The 23,817-nt window shown below is 35.1% G+C and overlaps 1 protein-coding gene across 1 annotated transcript; it reads left to right on the top strand.

Annotated features, from left to right (window-relative positions):
• The first annotated feature begins 15,125 nt into the window (after window positions 1–15,125).
• LOC120001034 (DNA polymerase lambda-like) lies at window positions 15,126–22,013 on the top strand. Its single transcript, XM_038849248.1, has 12 exons — window positions 15,126–15,240; window positions 15,336–15,473; window positions 16,252–16,593; window positions 16,797–16,875; window positions 16,991–17,121; window positions 17,836–17,898; window positions 18,838–19,017; window positions 19,117–19,170; window positions 19,290–19,378; window positions 19,875–19,965; window positions 21,300–21,380; window positions 21,565–22,013. Exons 1-12 carry the CDS (start codon window positions 15,130–15,132, stop codon window positions 21,658–21,660), a joined length of 1,455 nt encoding a protein of 484 aa, XP_038705176.1. The 5' UTR covers window positions 15,126–15,129; the 3' UTR covers window positions 21,661–22,013.
• Window positions 22,014–23,817: the final 1,804 nt, after the last annotated feature.

The following is a 23,817-nucleotide window of genomic DNA, read 5'->3' as shown; positions in this document are numbered from 1 at the left end:
GATTAAACAGTCCGGGACAATACGTTCGGGGTTCTTAATTTCTTATCCGAGTTGGATCCGGGTTGGGCACAGAAGTAAGATCGGCGGCACAATAGGGAAAAAGTGAATTTTGATGAGTCACGAAATAAAATGATGCTACAACAATCACATTTTATTAGTCACTTTTTCTTGGATCAAGAATGGGGGAAAAGACTTTGGTTGACCCTCTATGTTGGCTTGTTTGTTGAGTCCCACATCAAATATAATTACATCTACACTAAAATCAATATTAGATCACACCTCTATTACACGTAAAAAATAAAGTCAATAAATTTATACTATTATATCAATATATTTTGTTGATACAATCAAATCAACAGAACACATGCAAATGAGCCATTGGTTGAGTGGCAATGACTTTGCATGTCCCTGACTGAGGTCATGGGTTCTAGTCTCACCTCCTCCGAATATTTATAAGGAGGTGTGTGGGTTTAGTCTGCCCCTGCGTGGGCTTGATTTGTGCCTCCTGCGTGGGGCCTGTTGACACCTGTACTTTCATAGGCTTGATCTGGTGGTGTGTCGTATGTTGTATTTGTACTCAAAAAAAAAAAAAAAATCAACAGAACACATATCCGAATATATTTTGTAGTCCTCAATAAAAAAAAATGATCATTGCAATTGCTTTTACTAGGATATCTAACATATATTAAAAGAGTCATTTTACAGTTTTGCATAATTACAATACAATACTAATGTAGCAACCAGATTCCAAATAAAATAAAATCAGGAAAAAGACAAAAAGTAAGGTTTTAGTCTTATTAGGGTTTTGAATAGAAAGGGAGGAGGTAAAGATAAAAATCAAAGAAATTGCCGCACAAAGAAAGGCAAAAAGGGAAAAAAAATAAAAAGTAAGAAAATAAAAAGAGAATTAAAAGAAAAGAGAAAAAACGCGTGTTAGGGATATAAAAAGGAGAAACAGTAGGGTTTTAGCGGGATTGTTTGGAGTTTTTTTCCAATATAACACTGGGATAAAATTATTTCTCAATATAACACTAAACGCCATTCAAAATTGCGTGTTCTTTACAATTTTTATACGATCACGCCATCCATTCATAGGGATGGTAACGGGACGGGACGGGGCGGGGGCGGGTATGCCATCCCCATCCCCATCCTCGAACCCCATCCCCGCCCCTTGAGATTCGGGAGATCCCCGTCCCCGACCCAGTCTGGGATGGGGATACCCGACCCCGACCCGATGGGGAGAATTCAATTTTTTTATATTTAAACTAGTATTTAGAGAATTAGAGTGTCGAGATTATAAAACTAGTATGTTTGAATATTTAATTTGTCATAAACTTTAAAAAAAATTATACTAATATATACATCGTAGTATAAAGTACTTAACTATTTATACTATATAATGTATAGTGTTTACTTAAGGCTTTTGACTATATAGGGTTTAGAATTTAGGGTTTACGTATATGATTATAATGATCCAAATTACAAAAAAAAAATATTTTGGTTTTGTTATTTAGTTAGGCTTAGGGTTTAGGAAGTAGGGTTTAGGGTTTATATGATTATAAATTTATAATGATCAAATGTTTTAATAAAAAATATATTTGACTTATTGAGTATTTGAGTTAATGATCAAATGTTTTAATAAAAGATATATTTGAGTTATTGAGTATTTGAGTTAATGATCAAATGTTTTAACAAAAAATTTATAATTTATAATTATATATAATATGGACTAGGAGAGCATATCTTATTTTTCATTATGAAAAATATAAGAATATAAGTATACTAAATACAAATTAATATTCCTATATATATGTACAATATATTATATATGATATATCTATGTAAATATATATTTATTTATTAAAGTATTAAGTTCGGGTCGGGTTCGGGGTCGGATATGGCATTACCATACCCTACCCATCCCCACAATAATTGTTTCGAGTGGCACCCGATCCGTACCCGAAATTTTGGGTCCCCAACCAGAAATTTTGGGTCCCCAACCAGAAATTTCGGGTCAAGTCCCCGTGGGTCGGATTGCCATCCCTATCCATTCACGCCATCGATGGTGACGTGAATAGTATCAAAATATCAGTCACGCCAACCTAGTTGGCGTGACCTTATATACATATATATATGTATAAATTAAATAATATTTAGTTTATTCTAATGCTACATTACGTGATACATTTAATGACTCTACTACTGCCATTACAAATAATTGGTTGAGAAATTACCACGACATTCTAGACGAGGCTGGTGAGGGACATCGATTTGAAGAGGTTATGGGCCTTGATGTTGAAGCTACGCCCCTGCATGGTGGTAGATATCCTGTAGGTCTATCACACCGACGTGGCCACATTCCCCGTGCAACTGACTTTACTATGCACCATCCCAATTGACGCATGATGTGGTTAGTCCATCAACTACTCCCGCCGCATGGAGTAGGCACAGGACTATATGATATTTGCCTTTGCTTGAATCATATAACAATTTATGTGTTTTTTTTTACTGTGTCCCTGATGATGGTTTGTTTATGTTGGATCAAACGATGACTATTTTATGTATTTTGTTGGCTATGGATTATTGAGTTAAATTTATGGCAAGTTGGTTTTAATTTTTTTATTTTGTTCATTCACGCCATCATAAAAAAATTGTAAAGACACGCCATTCTGAATGGCGTGTAGTGTTATATTGAGAAATAATTTTATTTCAGTGTTATATTCGAAAATATTAGTTCTGACAGTGTTATATTGGAATAAAACTCGATTGCTTGTTAGGAGGATTAGCCGCACAAAAGAGAGAAAAAAGGAGAGGAAAAGAGAAGAAAAAGAGAGAGAGCTAGGAGAGAAATCGGGAAAACCAGAGAGGAATCGAGAGGAATCAAAAACCAGGAAATAGGGAGTAGCTACCAGAGAGAAGAACAAAAGGAGAAGAGGGAGATATTGCTCAATCTGTTCATCCTCCTTTGCTAGTTCTGTTCTTGGAAGGTAATCTATACACACTTGTGTCATTCTTTGTTTCAATCTCTCTGATTCCATTTTTTTGGTGCTATTTCTATACTTCTCTGGTTCTATCTCTTTGGCTCTAACAGTCAAAGTCGAATTCAGTGCATGCATCTCCTAGGTCAATGGTCTCTTATGCTAGGTAGGCTTCTCTACTTCTCTGAGTTGAACGATATCAAACTCCGACCAAGGTTTGTGCTATGCTTTTCCTTGGCCTTGATATCATCACTGCTTCTTCCAAGTGGGTGTCTTCGCTTCTATCTTCTCTTCTATGCAAATCTTCCTCAAGAAGAGGCATGTGATAACGTAACCCTTCACTGGCTTTACATTCGTGATTTAGTTGTGGAATTATTTTTTTCAATTTTGTTGTTGTAGAATAAGATTGATTGTCATAGAGCTCTCTTCAATTTTGAGAAGTAGTCTATGAAATACTTTTTGGGTTGTGTCAGTGGTGAAGGGTTGTTCCTCTCCATAGGTAGGCCTTTATCTCAGTTTGAAGATTATGTCTATGTTTTGTAGACCATTCAATTCAGATTATATTATCTTTCCACTACTTTGTGTAGGGATCGAGTGAATGCCAACTCTCAGTGATGTAGCAAAAAATGATATATTTCCCTATTACAGATAATACAATTCATTTCCTGTAATTGTTGTTTTGTTTTTTTGAAGATAAATTGTTTTTATGGCTTCTTGTATTGGTATTATACTATGTGAATTTTGAATACTTATTTGTGCTATGTTGGTCTTCTTTCAAAGATTGTGTATCTTATTTTCTAGAAGTGTAGGACCCGCAGCAACCTAGGAAGATAAAAAATTCTCCAACAATGATCAAAGGAGAAGTATTTGAAGCCTATTATGCTTGGATTTGTTGCCACCAAGATGTTCAGCTTCTGTACCTTATTCTTTAGGGTAATTATTTCCCCTTCTTTGTTATGGCTTAAAGGAACCTTAATTTAAGAGTACTCTAACTACATCCTCATTCTAACATCACATCAAATATTTTAATATTTTCCAACATAACTATTAATAACTACCTTTAACTTTAACTTATTATTACAAATGCAACGAATTTTGGAGTAATATTAACAATGTCTTCAGTTTACATTAATTTCAAAATAAGATATATATGTCATCTAAATGAATATTTTTTTAAAATTATTTTTTTAAAAAATAACAACTATTCATTCAAGTTTACAATAAACATAAGAATTCACATGCTCCCTGCATGGATTGAGATGCGGGAGGGAAAGTTAGGTTTCGCGGGAGTGAGAAGAAAGAAGATTTGAGAATAAAATTCTAATTTTGAACTTTTGGGGATGGTGAAAATATCTCTAAGTTTGGAGGTTGGGAGCAGTTTTTTTCTATTTTACGGGTTATGTTGAGATATTGGTTGGAACATAAAATTTCAAAATGGATTCCCAAAATGACTTTTCCTCTAATTTGATGTACGCGTAGTTTGGAAGACGATTTAAAGATTTGAATAGAGCCATTGGAGAAAAAAATAACCGTTGATGAAAGCCATTGGTGACCCCCACAAATTTGATGTCTTTGGTTTTCTCTCTCCTCTGGAGGTATATTTGCATCCAAAAGCTTGAGGCATCAAATTGATGCCTCAATTTGATGTTTGCGTTGGAGACCTTAAAAAACATATTGAGGCATCAAATTGGCAATTAGCCAATTTGATGTCTCATTTGATGCTCCGGTTGGAGCTGCTCTAAACTAGCTTAGAGAATCTGCACCAATTTTTCTTAACAGATTTTATAAAATACAGACAATATGTCATTGTTTTCTATTTTACGCATTCCCTATCAATCATCATTACATCAGATTATCTATCATATCCCCTACTTCATTAAAATAATAATTTTCTCTCTTTCCATTAGTATTTTATTAAATTTTATAATAAGACAACAAGTAATAATTTTTATCAATAATTAAGTACATAGTGTTGGCCTGATAATAAAAATAATTAATGTGAATTCATTTATTGAAAAATAAAAAATTTCTCTCCACAAAATTCACACATGGCTAATCTCCTTATCTACAACTGCCCATAAAATTCACATGGCTACACTCCTCACTTAACGCTATCCACAAAATTCACATGGCTACACTCTTCACCTATCATTTCTCACAATATTTAGATGAGTACATTATACTCTCCACCTACAACTCTCCACAAACCAGTCTCCACCCACCAATTCCCAACTATCACTTCTATGGCAATAACAGAATATAGTGATCACCCACACTCTTCTTTGTCACAATATTCATTTTGTCAATACCAAATATCTGTCAATTAATTGTATTTGTTTACTATACTCATTTGCATCAATGAGACTCTTTATCAAGAAATTCATTTTTAATTGCATTTATTTACTATACTGATTTGCATCAATGAGACTCTTTATCAATTAATTGTAGTTGTTTACTATATTCATTTGCATTAATAATGATCTTACCTAATGAACAATATTCATCTTGTCAATATCAAATATCTCTCAATTAATTGTAGTTGTTTACCATATTCATTTGCATCAATGAGACTCTTTATCAAGAAATTCATTAGAGAAAGAGAGATGTAGTAGTGGAGAAAGAGAGATGTAGTATTGAACAAAAATTGAATTGCTAAGAGATTTTGAGCTTGTTTAATGGTCTAGAGCAGAATAAAGTTTCTTGGAAAACATCAATCATAATTACTGACCCCATTTATATTTGAGAGAAAGAGAGATGTAGCAGGAGGTAAAAGTACGCGAGACAGAAAGTGTAGGTAGAGATGGAATCGGGGACATTGAGGCATTAGGCAGAGAGAAGGTATCGAAAATCCGCGACTTAAATCCGGCACGTAACACTAGTTTGGTGGTGGGTTTTGAATAAAAGGCAATTTTCTGTGGTTGAAATCATGATCCCTTTTCTTTCTTCAATGATAGACTCCTCTGGTTCCTCTATTAACAAAGAGATTAAGTTTTAACACTCAACAACGAATAACCCTCAAACGAAGTAGTATCGGAGTAACTTCCATATGAGCAATCTATATTTTCAGTTGTTTTAGGTAGTATCGGAGTCTTGCAAGTAGAGGAGGCAATAACAGAATATAGTAATCACCCACATTCTTCTTTGTCACAATATTCATCTTGTTAATACCAAATATCTCTCAATTAATTGTATTTGTTTGCTATACTCATTTGCATCAACGAGACTCTTTATCAATAAATTCATTTTTAATTGTATGTGTTTACTATACTCATTTGAATCAATGAGACTTTTTATCAATTAATTGTAGTTGTTTACTATATTCATTTGCATCAATAATGATCTTACCTAATGAACAATATTCATTTTTTTAATATACTCATTTGCATCAATGAGACTCTTTATCAAGAAATTCATTTTTAATTGTATGTGTTTATTGACCGGACCTCTATTTTGAGGTCCTAATACTATCTAATTAGGAGGTTCTAGTGCTTATAGTAATTCATTTGTGTTTAAATAAAGTAATTTTACCCTTATACATGTTTCCCGTTGGTTCTGTAGGAAATCGGGCTTAAATGACTGAATTGGACACTTTTTGCTGTGAGGTGTCGGGACTTAGATTATGAAGATATTCTTGAAGACTACAAGCTCCAACGGTACACTAATCTATGGCCGAGATTGAATTGTTTTATGAATGGATTAGATTACAACAAGACTTGAAGGGTTAAGATGATCATTTAAAGGTGAATCCAATGGTTGTGCATAAGACAACATTCTTGCTTGCAATTTTTGACTTAAAAGAAGATCTTACTTGATTTTTGGAGTCAAAGATGGCTGCAAGTTGCTACACATTTAAAAGGAAATTGTTGGAGATACCAATGCCAAGATTTGGTGCAAGTTTGATCAAATGGTCAAAGATGACAAAATTGTTGGAGATACCAAGGTCAAGATTTGGTGCAAGTTTAATCAAATGGTCAAAGATGGCTGCAAGTGCACATGACAACTCAAATCTTGCAAAGCTAGACTTGGAAAATAATGCAAGTGCAACGGCTACATATTGCAAGGTTGAGATTTAATGAATTATTCATTGACTTCTCCAAGATGAAGCCACCATAGGAGTAGTGTAGATCTAGTTTCTCTCTCTAAGTTTTCTTTGTTGTTTTTGGTGCTTTCTCTTGATTTTGTATAGACTCTGATTTAGATGACAATAGATTGGATGTTTATTGCAACAATCATGAGTGGGTAGTTCTCTTCTCTAGTTTCTAATCCCGAATGGTGGATGCAAGGTTTCGATTACTCAAGGTATGCTCAAAGGGTCGTAGTTTCGATCCTTCTCTTTTAATTTCGTGATAGTTGTGTGATTGGATATATGAGAATGACATATCTGATTGTATTCTTGGATTGTCTAGTCTAGGGATTGCATCTAATGTGTTAGATTGAGAATTGTTAAACCCATTGCATGATTTCCTTAATTAATTGAGTTTTCCATTGCATAGCTATTAATTATGTGTATTGATGATGGGGTTTTGGGTTAATTTAGGAATGTGCATGGGAGAGTTATGGTTAATTGATCTTTGAGTGTGAAACTAGGGTGTTAGCCAAGCCGAGCCCCAAGGGGGAACATTAATCCATAATATTAGGTGCTTATCCCTTTGCGTTCATCGTAGATTAAGAGACCCGATGGCCTACATGTATGAATTGAAGTCTTATATCTCAATTCTCTTTGCATAAGCATGATTGATAGTATCACACAATGCATTGTGTATGGTTGTGTGTGTTTGCAATGATACCTTAAGTATGAGAACCGAGTAACCACCGGGACGGATTAGAGACTAGGTTTTTAATTAATTGTTTTAAATCCAATTTGTGCTTACTTTGATTACAAAATCGCTCATGCTACCGAGTCATTCGGCCCATTTCTTTTACTTGCTTTTATTTGATATTCATTGTGTTTATTAGTGTTAGCTAGTCATTTGCATATCATTCACTTCAAATTTGCATTGCTTCCTCGTGGATCGATACCGGACTCACCGGTTTATTACTTGACGATACCCTACACTTGGGGTAAGTACACACACACTTTGGTGTCGGTCAAGTTTTTGGCGCCGTTGCCGGGGAAGCGAGTGTCAAAGACGGAGCTGGGTGGCTTGTAGATGCTAGCTTTATGCTATTAAACGCCATCAAATAAGGAAGGAGCACGGTCACGCTTCAAGGGTAACTTCGTTCCTTCATTTTCCTTGCTTTCTAGAGTAGTTGATTTAGTATAGTTGCTGAAAAAAAAAAAAAAAAAATTTGTGAGGAGAACTTGGCGGATGGGGCTAACTTAGATTCCTGTGGGCGATGGATGCCACCTTGTTTGCTGCTTGGTAGTGATACGTTGTTTAAGAGAGCTTTGTGCATTTTTATTTTTATCACTACTTCCTACATCTTGGTGTGTTATTGTTCCTAAGGTTGATTGTTGCTCTATTCCTATCCTTGCTCTTGTTCTTGCTTAATATTGTTCTTGGTTGTTCATTAATTGAAAAAAAAAAAAATAAATAAAAAAAAAAAAAATCTTGTGTTACTTGACGTGGTTGATTGCTACTTTTGTGTGTTACTTGCTATTGTTCCTTGCCATCATGTCTCAACCTAGAGATAATGTTAGTGGGCATGGGTCTAATAGAGATGGGATAAGTGGTGATATAAATGTGAGTGATGTGGGGAGTGTACGTGGGGGTGATATGAATCTTGATGCATTGCGTCGTCTTTTGCAACATGTGAATATTGATGAGTTGATGAATCCAGTGCAAGGGCAAGATGTCCAAATTGGCAATGCCCAAAATTTGCAAAATGTTCAAGTTGAGCATGCTTTGCAAAATGCACCTCAACCACTTCAACAAGACAATGCGGCGCAATTTGCCCCACAAAATGTCCACCCACCTATGTATTATCAAATGCCACAAGTGCCACAATATGCTCCCTTCGGACAAAATTTACATGCACCTCCTCCTTTTGACTACATTCATGCACATGAGTACCAACCCTTTAGGCAAGCACAATCTTCACACCAATGTATAGCTCCACCATCTTACCAACCATGCACCCCACCCCAAGAGAGATCACTTGAGGATACGCTTCAAATATTCATGGAAGCTCAATTGGAGGTTAATCAAAGGAGATTTGAATTTCGTGAGCAAACCAATAGAGCCTTGGAAGATTTAAGAAGCCAATTGACAAAGATCACTCAAACATTAGAATTTCAATTCGAAACTTCAAGTGAGGGGTTGGATGTGCAAGAACAAGAACAACCCATCATTACCTCAGGGAGTGGGATAGTAATTGACAATATCATGACTCCTAAGGTAAGTGAGGATGAGAAATTAGTGGAAGAAGTGGGTGGTGAGGTGAAAAATGTTGTAGTTGGAGATAAATCATGTCGAGACAAGGACAATTATCAAGTTGAAAAGGTTGAGGAAAAGAGCGAAGAGAAGAGAAATGAAGAGAAAGAGGAGAACAAAGTGAGACCAAAAGGGAATGAGTTACACCTTGGGAGGGCAATTGAGTACATCCCTAAGCTTTATATTCACTCTCATGTTGAGGACAAATTAAAGTTGACACTTGCACATGATTCAATTGAGGTTGTACTAGCATTGGTTGAGAAAGGTAGTAAACTTTTGATTGAGGGAGATGCTATGAAAGGAGTTTTGAAATCCTTAACTATTTACGGTGTGGGATTTTTGTCCTCTCTTTTAGGAGCTTTAGAGCCTTCCCCACTCAAAGTTGAATCATACCAAGTGCATCCTCAAAAACCAAAAAAAATACCTTTACCAAGTGGATTTACAAAGTCCTCTAAATGCTACTTTGCACCGAAATTTTTTACAGAAATTAAAAAAGTATGGCGTCCCAAATCCCAATTACAATTTTTTCCATGTGAGTTTCGGGAAAAAGGGACCGAATCATGCGTGGTCCGTCATGTTCCTCAACATGGGAGTAGTGATTATGAGGATGTTCTTGGGATCTCAAGGATCCCAATTCTCCCATGTGTCATGGTTAGACTCCACCCTTGTACCATAGTATGGTTGTGATTAGTTTTGATTTGATTTCAATTTTGGTGTGTTTTTGTATGTTCACAATGCATCTCACAATTTGTTCTTGCCTTGTTTTTCATTCTTGACATTGGGGACAATGTCTCATTTAAGTTGGGGGGTGAGTGAATTGTGAATTCATTGTGAAACTTGCTTTATTTTGGTGTGCTTTTGTGAATATCAAAAATTTGAAAAATTTGAAAAAAAAATAAAAATAAAAATAAAAAGTCTTGTTGTGTCATGCTTGGATAGTGTGGTTGGTATTAACTTTTTCAGGATATGCTTCGTTTCTCATGATTCCGACCACTTTTGAAGAGTATGGTATGATTTCCTACCCTCTATCCTATTGTGTTGTGCTTTGTTGTTCATACATGCTAGATGGACTTTAGGAGGGGATGGGTAGACGCTTTTGAGATTCACTACCAATTTGAACGTTAATTTATTATTCTTGTTCAAACGTGCAAGTGTAGAGTAGGTTTCTTGGTTTCTTTTGTGAAGTTGATACATGCAATTGAGTGGGATAATTGTAATCAATCTTTCTTTGGATGATTGGGACCTAGTTTGATATAAAATTGTGTAGTTAAGCAGACATCTTGGCATTGAAGCATTTGTATGACTGCGTTTCTTGGATTCTTTTGTCTGAAAAATTACCTTTTTACCCTTCTCATTCTTTTGAACCATTCTTCATTGATATACATTGGGTTTTGGGTGATGCTCTTCATTGATATTCATTTGACATCCTATGAGCGTGTTCTTCAATAGCTTTGCAAATACTATATTTGATTACTGAGAAGTGTGATTTTTGTATTTGCCACTTGCTTATGAACTTAGGATTGAAGGATTCACTAGGTTGAGAGATTTGAGCTTAGCCTATTCATTTGTGAGTGATTATAAGCCCCAAATTTCTTTAAGCCTTTTGATTTCACTTACATGCCTTTTGTGAGCTATTTTCTATTTCCCATCTTTGGTTGCAAGGTTGAGTAGGAGCTTGAAAAATAAATCGGTAGTGATATTACCCCTCCTTATTATGAGAAAAAAAATTATGAGGGTTGTTGTATAAATGATGTTACATTCAAAAAAAAAAAAAAAAAAAAAGGGTATATGCAATAAAGTTAATCCTTTGTGTGTAAAGGATGAGAAGTGTTTGAATTTGTGGTACAATGGAAGGGGTGACAAAATGAGAATTTAGCTCACGTGTTTGAACTTAACCTTGCAACTTGTTACCTAGATTCAAATTCTTCCTACCTTGTCCCATGACCACATTACAACCCAGTTAACCTTTTGATGAATTTGATCCAAGGTAAGCAAGTGAGTTGGTGAATGCATTAGTTGCTCTTGTAGGTGATTTCTTTCTCAAAGCTATGCCCATCCAAAATTATCTTTCATAAACACATACATTTAATTCAATTGTGTAAGTCATTCACTTAGCACAATGATTTCATGTTTTTGTGTACATTTGGGATTGAGAATTTATGAACACCAAAAGGGTCCATAACAAGGTTTTGCTTGTGTGAATGTGTTGAGTTGTCTAGTTTGATTGCTAGTTTGATTGCACATATATTTTTCATAGTATAAAATGTTCTTGGTCATTTTTAAGGGGATTGAGATTGATTTTCCAAAGAGTTTGCATGTTTTCGACTAACGGGGGAATTGGGGGATTAGCTCTATTTCTTGCATGTGAGAACTTAAGAATAATTTATGGTGCTTTCAAAGTAATAGTGGATCCCTTGGTAAGTGTTTGTGGGTATCGCTCTGATAAGCCCTCACGAGACTACAACTCGTCCACTAGGGTGACCTAGGGGTTTAAAGGCTTGTTGCATGCGCTAAATGCAACCGTGATGCCTACGTCAGTGAGTTAGGATTTTATTTTTAGAAGTGTTTGCATTGCTAGGGACTAGCAACGTCTAAGTTGGGGGGTGTGACCGGACCTCTATTTTGAGGTCCTAATACTATCTAATTAGGAGGTTCTAGTGCTTATAGTAATTCATTTGTGTTTAAATAAAGTAATTTTACCCTTATACATGTTTCCCGTTGGTTCTGTAGGAAATCGGGCTTAAATGACTGAATTGGACACTTTTTGCTGTGAGGTGTCGGGACTTAGATTATGAAGATATTCTTGAAGACTACAAGCTCCAACGGTACACTAATCTATGGCCGAGATTGAATTGTTTTATGAATGGATTAGATTACAACAAGACTTGAAGGGTTAAGATGATCATTTAAAGGTGAATCCAATGGTTGTGCATAAGACAACATTCTTGCTTGCAATTTTTGACTTAAAAGAAGATCTTACTTGATTTTTGGAGTCAAAGATGGCTGCAAGTTGCTACACATTTAAAATGAAATTGTTGGAGATACCAATGCCAAGATTTGGTGCAAGTTTGATCAAATGGTCAAAGATGACAAAATTGTTGGAGATACCAAGGTCAAGATTTGGTGCAAGTTTAATCAAATGGTCAAAGATGGCTGCAAGTGCACATGACAACTCAAATCTTGCAAAGCTAGACTTGGAAAATAATGCAAGTGCAACGGCTACATATTGCAAGGTTGAGATTTAATGAATTATTCATTGACTTCTCCAAGATGAAGCCACCATAGGAGTAGTGTAGATCTAGTTTCTCTCTCTAAGTTTTCTTTGTTGTTTTTGGTGCTTTCTCTTGATTTTGTATAAACTCTGATTTAGATGACAATAGATTGGATGTTTATTGCAACAATCATGAGTGGGTAGTTCTCTTCTCTAGTTTCTAATCCCGAATGGTGGATGCAAGGTTTCGATTACTCAAGGTATGTTCAAAGGGTCGTAGTTTCGATCCTTCTCTTTTAATTTCGTGATAGTTGTGTGATTGGATATATGAGAATGACATATCTGATTGTATTCTTGGATTGTCTAGTCTAGGGATTGCATCTAATGTGTTAGATTGAGAATTGTTAAACCCATTGCATGATTTCCTTAATTAATTGAGTTTTCCATTGCATAGCTATTAATTATGTGTATTGATGATGGGGTTTTGGGTTAATTTAGGAATGTGCATGGGAGAGTTATGGTTAATTGATCTTTGAGTGTGAAACTAGGGTGTTAGCCAAGCCGAGCCCCAAGGGGGAACATTAATCCATAATATTAGGTGCTTATCCCTTTGCGTTCATCGTAGATTAAGAGACCCGATGGCCTACATGTATGAATTGAAGTCTTATATCTCAATTCTCTTTGCATATGCATGATTGATAGTATCACACAATGCATTGTGTATGGTTGTGTGTGTTTGCAATGATACCTTAAGTATGAGAACCGAGTAACCACCGGGACGGATTAGAGACTAGGTTTTTAATTAATTGTTTTAAATCCAATTTGTGCTTACTTTGATTACAAAATCGCTCATGCTACCGAGTCATTCGGCCCATTTCTTTTACTTGCTTTTATTTGATATTCATTGTGTTTATTAGTGTTAGCTAGTCATTTGCATATCATTCACTTCAAATTTGCATTGCTTCCTCGTGGATCGATACCGGACTCACCGGTTTATTACTTGACGATACCCTACACTTGGGGTAAGTACACACACACTTTGGTGTCGGTCATTTATTATACTCATTTGCATCAATAAGACTCTTTATCAATTAATTGTAGTTGTTTACTATATTCATTTGCATCAATAATGATCTTACCTAATGAATAATATTTATTTTTTTAATATACTCATTTGCATCAATGAGACTCTTTATCAAGAAATTCATTTTTAATCGTATGTGTTTACTATATTCATTTGCATCAATGAGACTCTTTATCAATTAATTGTAGTTGTTTACTATATTCATTTGCATCAATAATGATCTTATCTAATGATCAACATCAATGAGACTCTTTATCAGGAAATTCATTTTTAATCGTATGTGTTTACTATACTCATTTGCATCAATGAGACTCTTTATTAATTAATTGTAGTTGTTTACTATATTCATTTGCATCAATAATGATCTTATCTAATGAACAACATCAATGACACTTTTTATCAAGAAATTCATTTTTAATTATATTTGTTTACTATGACTCTTCGAGAAGACCGAGCTTGGATATTTCACTTTTTTTTTGAATACAGGGGAGGGGATGAGGAGGTTCGAACTCGAGACCTCTATGAGATATTTTTAATTATATTTGTTTACTATGACTCTTCGAGAAGACCGAGCTTGGATATTTCACTTTTTTTTTTTGAATACAGGGGAGGGGATGAGGAGGTTCGAACTCGAGACCTCTATGAGATACCATACACATAAGTGTCATCTAAGCTACTCTTGATTCTCTTGGATATTCACACTTAAAAATATAATCTAACGAGTTAAAAACTTAGGGTTTGTTTGGTATACTTTTGTTCCTTGTTTTTTGTTTTAGTTTTAAAAAAATAGAAAATAAAAACACAAAATATTGTTTGTTTGTATTTTCCGTTTTAGTTTTTATGAAAACCAAAAACAGGTTTTCAAAATTTTTGAAAATAAGAAAAAAAAGGTTTTTAAAAGTTTTGGAAACAGAATTAGTTATACTTATTATAGATTGCACTTTCTTTAAGATTTCAGATTATAAATTGCACAGAGGTATGAAGACAATGATCAAATATACTTTGGGTTATTGTTTTATTTCTTATCTTTTTTCCTTTTTGCTGATATTTTCAATGGTGAATTACATTGCAATAGACACGGCAAAGGCTGCAGTTATGAAAAATATAGTGGTGTGGATATATTCCATTATTATGAAAATAAAAGCATAAACACACCTTTTTTTTTTTTTTTTTCAGTTTTATGCTTTCAGTTTTGTTTTCAATTTTAAGTGTTCAACCAAACAAGTTTCGATTTTATGTTTTCATTTTTTTTTATTTTTTATGTTTTTATTTTTTATTTTTGTTTTCAAAACTTTTGGAAGTGATACCAAACATGACCTTAAAAAAATAATTTTACAAATTAAAATGATTAATTATCAGGATCATTGATTTAGGAGGGTCGAGCAATACCCGAGTCCTCCGCCGTTCGGTTACACGTAATTCAAACTCTAAACGGTGGGTTCTTGCAGAAGAAGACTGGAAGAACAAACAGACGAGACTCAAATGGCGCCAAAGGCAACCAGAAAGAAAGCTCCCTCTACCGATCCCGATGGCATTTTCGCCGGAATCTTCGCTTTCTTGACTGATAAGAGAGTACAGCCTCGTCGATTACAGGTCTCACCACTGTTTTCTTAGCCTCCAACGGATTCATCTAATCATTTGAGGGTTTATTTGTTTAATGTTGCTTCTTTTTTCTCTGTATTATTAAGATTTGGAAGCAGAAGCTGCTGCAAATGGGTGCTACCATTGAGGAGGCTCTAAACAAAAGGGTAACTCACGTGTTTGCAATGAACTTAGATGCGCTTCTCGAAGAAGTAAGCAGAGAACGCCTGGCACGCTTCAAGGGAGTAAGTTCATGTGCTGTTTTAAACAGCTATGTCTTCACGAGCGTCCCTTACACCATAAGCTTGTAATTAGAACTTTGAATTGCTGTGAGGCCTTGAACAATCAATTGTTTTGAAGTTTTTGGCACAAGCTTTCTGCATATTAATGTTGCTTATTGTATTATGAATCTTATCTTGGTGTAGCTCAACTTAGATATGTCGTTTGTGATATGACATAGATGTTTAAAGTTTTTCTCTCTCTTTTTTCCCCATTGAAATAAATGGCTATAGTGTTGAAGGATGACTTGATATGTGATTATTCTAATACAATTAGGTTGCTTTTAGGCCAAATAAATTATAAATTTGAAGAAGAATGTGATATTTTTCAATTGTATTTGGATTTCTACTTATGCATGGCAAAATTTTGATCTTAGTTCTTAAGTTTCTCTGAGGATCAAGGTTTCAATTGATGATGTTTAATTTGAAGAATTTTGAAATTTTCCAGTGCTTGGTCCAAGGACATTTTAATAGTTTCTTGTTAGTCTTTTCCCTGGATGCGTTGATTTTGTCTCAGCTAATGGTTAAATTTTCCAGAATTACCGCCTCAGGCATCTTAACTATCTAGAATCCTTGATTAATTTCCACGTAGGTTATTATAAGAGAAGGGACTAAGGGAGACTTGAAATGTAACCTCAGAGGACATGATGTGTTGCCCTTTATGTTGAAGTTCATTTCCCTGCTTACCACATATCTAAGAGGTTGCTTGGAGTTCTTATGCTTGATATTAACAACTTTGCTGCAGAGTGTTCTACTCTATCAATGGCTAGAGGATTGCTTGAGGTTAGGAGAAAAGGTATCCGAAGATCCATACCATCTGGAAGTGGATGCAGAAGGGGAGAATATTGCAGACAAGTCATTGACTTCTCATTCAACCAATAGAATCAGTTCTAGTGATGATGAACCATCACCTTCCAAAAAGATAAGATCATCCTCAGATGATTCGAAGAATTTGAAAGGAGAACAAAATTCTGGAAATGATTCTCTACATGAGGAATCAAATTCTAAAGGGGACCACCATGGCTCTTTCCATACTGAAGACCCTGCGAACAATAGTTTGAAGCCCTATGATACTCCAAACAAGAATGTAAGAGTAGCATTCAATAATTAAGACTAGTGATATTTTTTAGCTTATTTAGTAGACTTCTGCTCTTCAAATTCTGGAGGCGTAGTACATAACTGCTGCTTTGCTAGGAGGGTCATTTTTTGTTGCATCAGAATTTGATCACTTGATAAGGCTGATATCTTTTGCAGCTTTATTATTTTACTAATCAGCTTTATTTGTTGTAGTCATCCCTGCCATATAGTCCACCAGATTTAAACAGGAATATCACTGATATATTTGGGAAACTTATAAATATTTACAGAGGTGAGACTAGATTTCCTCGTGTGTTATGCATATGTTTTTGCTAAGTTCTTTTTCTTGTATCATTTGTTTTATTGCTTTCCAGATTGTCTAATGTGGCTAACCTGCCTGTGAAAAGCATTGGGCGATGATCGGAGGTCATTTAGCTATCACAAAGCTATTCCAGTTATTGAGAAGTTGCCATTTAAAATAGAAAGTGTGGACCAGGTCAAACATCTGCCATCTATTGGAAAATCAATGCAGGACCATGTAAGTTGTCCGTTGTATGTGTCAGTTACAATTTTCCATTTTGTTTCCTTCGTTGACCTGCTAACTCATCTTAAGTTTCACAATATACTTCAGTTTGCTTTTCATATGTGGTAGAATTGAGATCTCTCTCAAATGAGTTATAGATGCGCTAGAGCATTAGCACAAGAAGAAAATTGGGGGAAATGTTTTTGATATCCCTGCTTAATTTCATCAGCAGTAAGCTCCACCGGTCATCCTTAGATTCCGCTTCCCGTTTGTCATACTTCCCAGTTCCCAGCATAGTGGCACTGTGGCAAATGCCATATGACGGTGCTCCTTCCTGCCAATCTTACGCAACTCATCATCTCTGCGACACTAAAATATGAACAATTATAAGAAAATAAAATAAAGTGGTGAAGATTCCTTGTCATTTCAGGTTTTGCGTGTCATGAACTATTGTCAATTTTGGAGCTGATTTTGTGGTCTGTTATGAAGCATCAAGTCGTGTTGCATCCTTTTTCGTCACACAAATGCACCTTTAAATAATAATGATGTGATGCATTCAAATAATATGAATGATTTAAAAAATTGACAGCATCGCTTTCGAAACCTTCCATTGACCTCAATCTGGATGTTGAGAAATTTAAGCTGTATAATTTCATTTGCCTATGCCTTTACAATGAATGTATTTTCCTCTTATCAATTTGAGATGGAGTCCAATGGAATTCAATGCAGATTCGGGAGATAGTCATGACTGGGAAGTTGTCCAAGTTAGAGCACTTCGAGGAGGATGAAAAGGTACTGTGAAGTTTTCAGTGACCTGCAATCCCATTCATGTACTGCTTCATGTTTCATTGCACATTTTTCAGGTCATATTTTTTCCTCGTCTATCATCTCAATTTGGAGTGAATTTTCTTTTTCTATAGTTTGCTCTCTGTTGTTGCCTGCAATCTTTTTTGCCAATTGAATGAGGATATCACATCTCTCAAACTAATGCTTTCTGAAGTTTTTAATTTCTTGATATTCTTCTTTGACATGGTAATATTAATATTTGACTTGACCATCTAGAAGATAAATGATAATCTTTTCTTAATCATTTTAGCTGCATAAAAAGGTAAACAGCTCCTTTGGTCAAGGCTCCCACAGTGGAAGGCGGGGTCGTCTTAATGATTTCAGTAGCATCTCTAGCAAGAATTAAGGATAAATCTTTGGCTTAGTAGTAATGTTATTTCACCACAACCTAGATGTCATGGTTTCATTTCTTGGAAATAACCTCTTTCCTATGAGGGGCTAAGGTGTTGTACATCTTGCCTTTCTGTGCCTCCAGTGAGAATTTGTTCTCTTTCAAGATTTTTTTTTTTAATTTTTTGCTCACAGCCTCTCTATGTATTATGTGGGGGCAAAGTCTACGTACATCATGTCTGTCCCCGACCCCGTCCACCATGGGAGCCTTGTGCACGTGGGTTGTTTACCTTTTTTCCTCACACATAGTTTTCTATAGTACTTTTATGGCACTAATTTTATAATTTGTATAGTATTTCTAGGGTACTCATGAAATTTAGCAAGGCAAACGAAAGGGGAAGAACTGCAATTGTTTAGCTATTGAGGCTATTTTTTATGTTTTGTCTATCTCAAATTATGTGGACTACCAACAGTTCTACTAACTTTTGAGCTATGCATTTTTTGAAATCTTTATAATTTCCATTTTCTCTCTTTTTCCATATCGTGTCTTGGCAGGTGCGGACAATTTCGTTATTTGGGGAAGTCTGGGGTATTGGTCCAGCCACAGCTGCAAAATTATATGAGAAAGGGCATCGTACATTAGATGATCTAAAGAAAGATGATTCATTAACAAATTCACAGAAGATAGGATTAAAGTACTTTGATGATATTAATTCAAGGATTCCACGCCATGAGGTTTGATTATCTTGCATCTTTCTGCAATTTTCAGTTCATGGCCGTACCTTTTAGACTTGCTTTAGCATGGGATTGTTTAATATACCTATGGTTGTTTAGGTACAAGAAATAGAAAAACTCCTACAGAAAGTTGCCGAAGAAATTTTGCCTGGGGTGAGCAGACTATTCGTCTGACTTAGGTTTAATTGGAATTAATGTTGTTTATAATCCCAAGTTCACCTACACATTTGTATCTTGGTTCTTATTCTAATCTTCTGACATCTGTGTTGAAGGTGGTTATTGTTTGTGGAGGGTCCTATAGGCGTGGAAAAGCTTCCTGCGGGGATATGGACATTATAATAACGCATCCTGATGGAAAAAGGTCTAAAGTCCAACCTTTAATTAAAATTCCAATGAGATGGGACTGTCATTTTGCAAATATTGCCTCTGTTTTATCTTTAACGGTTGAAAGAAAATAGAAAGCGAATCATCAAATATTCTCAGAAAATTTCCAGGGACCTTTGCTTTGAAAGGTGCTTCACTTTTATGGTCAGTAGTATAGATTTTGCACTGACATGTCTAGATTCAGATGCATGAACTTTCTATTAATATAATTTATGAAGGTTCCTAAATATAATATGGGGAAAGGCATAGAAGTGTATTCTTAGATGCTAGAGTTTATGTTACTGTACAGTTCAGTTCATAATGAAGTATTTACCTTGATGTGTACAACTTCTTCTGAATCATGGTTCAGTTATGCATATATGCTGCTGGTTACCATTTTTCTTAATTTGTTTGTAAGTACTTTTTTGGTTTCTGTGAGATATGTTCTTGGTATTTTTTACAAAGGGCTGAATTAGTTTGCTTCATATCTGCAGTCATAAAGGTTTTCTGGCAAAATTTGTGAAGTGTTTAAAGGATATGAAATTTTTAAGAGAGGATTTGATTTTCAGTACCCATAGTGAGGAGGTAATGTTATTTCTCTTCCACTTAATTGGTTTCGTCATGTGTTTGTATATTTATGCATGCCTACAAACAAACGGGAGGATAATCAAGGCTACTTGAGTAGGGAATCGAATTAGAACTTCACAATGAATCCACTTTTCTTTCTTTGTGGAGCCTATTTGAAAAGGATTTTATTTTCTATGTAATCAGATGCTGTTGCAGAAAAGTAGTGGTTTGTTACCACTCATCGAATTACTGCCATTTTAGCAATTGATATTATCATTTGTTAATGAGGTCTGAACCTGTACTATAACCATTATGAATGGAATGTTTCATTAATTTAAATTTTAGTGCTTAATAATAGCTGAAACTTTTTCCATTTCCAGCATTCGGCTGGATTTATATATGGGACTTGCTGGAAGTTTAATCCTTGAATGCTTTGAATCCTTTTCATGGCATTGTTTATTTGCTCCCACTGGTTGAGATATCGAACATAGAAGCATGGAGATATCTATGAAAATATTAAAATCTATTCAGTGATGGCCTGCAAACCAGAAATGATCTGGTGAGCCATGAGGGCTGGGAAGTTGTGCCTCATTATAGTGGGAATTTGAGTTAGCCTACTAAGTCTGTTCTTCGTTTTCCTCGGAAAAAAGTCAAGGTTCAAAAAAAAAATTGTGTTTATATGAGAAGCATCAAGCGACCTTTCGTTAACTTTGTTATGAAGAGGTGAATAACTAGTATTTTTGTAGTATCCAAAGTTGCAATCAGTTGAAATTAGTTTAATCTCTATTAGAATATCTATAAATGATGTGAAATGCCTGAGTTAACGTATTGGGTTGAATAACAAAGTAACTAATCTTAACATGGTATTAGAGCAGGAGGTCTCGTGTTCAAACCTTAACTTCCGCAATTTATACCCCAATTTATTGTTGCCCCAAGTGTGGACCTTTGTGAGAGCCCCTAGTATTGGGCTTCATTTGTTGTGCACGTGTTGGGCCGTTGGATTCCTAGCCCACACCTGATGGGAGTGTTAGAATATCTATAAATGATGTGAAACATCCCAAATCAACAAGTTAACTTATTGGGTTGAATGACTAAGTAACTAATCTTAACAATCTCTTCCATATGACTTTGTTCTATAATAAGTTCAAGTCGGTCATATTTGTACCAATGAATGTTTCGGTGTCTTGTACATGCCATTATATTGATCTTATTGTTTAACTTTTATGTTACAATGTGCACATGGTACTGATAAGTTCGAGGCAGTCATATATTTTAGCAATGAAAGTTTTAGTGTCTTGTACATGCCATTACAGTGATCTTATTGTTTAACTTTTATGTTACGATGTGCACAGGGTACCAATTCAGGTGTGGACACATACTTTGGTCTTTGTACGTATCCAGGACGGGAGCTACGCCATCACATAGATTTCAAGGTGATTTGATGTTTCTCTATCACACTAATGGGTTATGTATTACAAAAGGATTTTAAGGAGTGGTAACAATAGAACATAGCTCTAATAAAGCATTTTGTTGTTTGCAGTATTATCCATACCCCCTCCCTTCCCGTCTTCTTAGTCTTCTTTGAGTATTTTTCTTTTTGATTTATTTTATTTGTAGGTATATCCAAGGGACATATATGCTTTTGGACTCATAGCATGGACTGGCAATGACGTATTAAATAGAAGGTACCTTCAAAGTTTTTTTTGCTTTTGATCAGGGCCAAAAGATGAATAGACATATCTTAGTTTTGAAGTTCTCTTCCAGGGATGAAAGTTAAGTCAGCGTCCTTAAATTTCTGCACCATTCTTGCAGATTTTACCCTTACTTGTTTATGGTATCAACAGTTGATGTTTGAAGATGAAGATAGCTTCTGTGCTTTCATAAAACAATTAGACTTATGCTTAACATTTTTTGAGGTGAAGAGAATATGTTATATTGCATGGCAGTATGCCTCAAATTATTGGAGAATTGATGTCCTGTTAAGTGCAATTTATTAGTTTGATCTATATTGCATGGACTTGGGAGGTATTGGATGCGTATGCATCCAAGTATCAGGTTTGATGAGGGAAGGATTTTGTTAAGTCCTTTGAAACTTCCAAGTACCTTATGCAGGTACTTTGGTTTATGTTCGAGTAATACTATATTTGGTTCGAGTAAATATCTCTGACTGTTCGAGTAAATAGTTATCATCATTGTTAACAATCAACCGTTCCAAATGGAAATGTGTGTTATAGACACATTTCATGACCACCTCATTCGAAGTTCGATCAATTCCCGTAATCTTGTATATCTTCTCCAAAAAATCTTCATAGGAAATTGACTCATTCACTACTAAACATTTCCCAGTACCACCAATGAATTTGTAAATTCCTCCTGAAAATTTCCAGTCTCCTCCGTATATAACAACAATGTCAACATCACCCATTTCTGTAAAAGAAAAGTGTAAAATTCATTCAGAAACACTTTATAAATCCAAATACTCGAACAGATAATTACAATTACTCGAATACATATCATCAATTACTCGAATAGATAAACTATATACTCGAACATATAAACTATTTACTCGAACAAATATTTATAATACTTGAACATATACACCATTTACTCGAACAAGAAAATGTATAACAAAAAAATGATTTTCACATCTCTTATTAACTCCGTTAGACTTCAAAATGACGTCTTTTCGATCTCCTTCCCTAATTGACTTATAGGTCTTCAAAATCAGTCCTCGGAAATATATTATAATAAGGAAACAAACGAGTGGATCAAAAGTTACGGACGGTCAAAGTTGAAAAACTGAAATACTCGAACAACAAATCTGAAATACTCGAACAGATACAACCAAATACTCGAACAACAAATATGAAATACTCGAACAGATACAACAAAATACTCGAACAACAAATATGAAATACTCGAACAAATAAAATAAAAGACTCAAAACAACAAATATGAAATACTCGAACATAGCACACAAAGTACCCTAAACTGCTCGAATGAATGAATACTCGAAACCCTAAGCACTACTAGATTGAAAACCTCATACTCGAATCACAAATACAAAATTAAATAAAACATACCCATGAATAACCATGTGCAGAGGGGCGGTCGAATGAGGCAAAAATCGTAGATTAACAGCGTCGAAGTGAAAGAAGAACGAAGAGAAAAAAGAATGCAGAGAAAAAAGAATGAAGAGTGATGTTGTAGGAAGGGAAAATGATTTTTGAGTGAAACAATGTGAAATAAGGGTATTTGGGACAATTCCTTTCAAAAAAGTGTTAGATTTCATGTTTCTAAAAAAGTGTGTTAGATTTCAAAAATGAATTTTGAAAAGTGCTACTTTTCCAAAAAACCCAAAGATGGCTTACTGGAGGGGTTTTTTGGAAAAGTAGCCCTTTTTAAAACCCAATTTTGAAAACCAAAATGATATATGTCCATAATTTTGATGTCCATAAGTGTCCATAATCTAGGTGGCATGAGGAGAAGTGTGGGAGACCATGTTGTATTAAATGGTCCCCACACTTCTCCTCATGCCACCTAGATTATGGATACTTATGGACACCAAAATTATGGACATGTAGTGCTTCCGTTTTGAAAACTAACCCACTTTTTTTAAAACATGAAATCTAACACTTTTTTGAAAGGAAGTGTCCCAAATACCCTTATTCCACATGGTTTCATTCAAAACCCATTTTCCCTTCCCAGAACATCACTTTTCACCTTCGTTCTTCTTCGTCTTCGCTCTTCTTCACCTTCGCTCTTCTTCACCTTCGTTCTTTCATTGTATTCGATGCTGTTAATCTACGATTTTTGCCTCATTCGATCACCCCTCTGCACCCGGTTATTCATGGGTATGTTTTATTTAAT

The sequence above is a fragment of the Tripterygium wilfordii genome, chromosome 6 (assembly GCF_013401445.1).
Source record: "Tripterygium wilfordii isolate XIE 37 chromosome 6, ASM1340144v1, whole genome shotgun sequence".
Classification (NCBI taxonomy): Eukaryota; Viridiplantae; Streptophyta; class Magnoliopsida; order Celastrales; family Celastraceae; genus Tripterygium; species Tripterygium wilfordii.
The sequence above is the reverse complement of the archived record's forward strand: the minus strand, read 5'-3'. Positions and strand labels throughout refer to the sequence as shown.

Excerpts from the sequence above, each read along its gene's own strand:
- LOC120001034 (XM_038849248.1), top strand. The coding sequence starts at position 15,130 with ATGGCGCCAAAGGCAACCAGAAAGAAAGCTCCCTCTACCGATCCCGAT. Across the intron at positions 16,594-16,796 it reads ATGATACTCCAAACAAGAAT|TCATCCCTGCCATATAGTCC; the intron begins GTAAGAGTAGCA and ends TATTTGTTGTAG. Across the intron at positions 19,171-19,289 it reads CCGAAGAAATTTTGCCTGGG|GTGGTTATTGTTTGTGGAGG; the intron begins GTGAGCAGACTA and ends TCTGTGTTGAAG.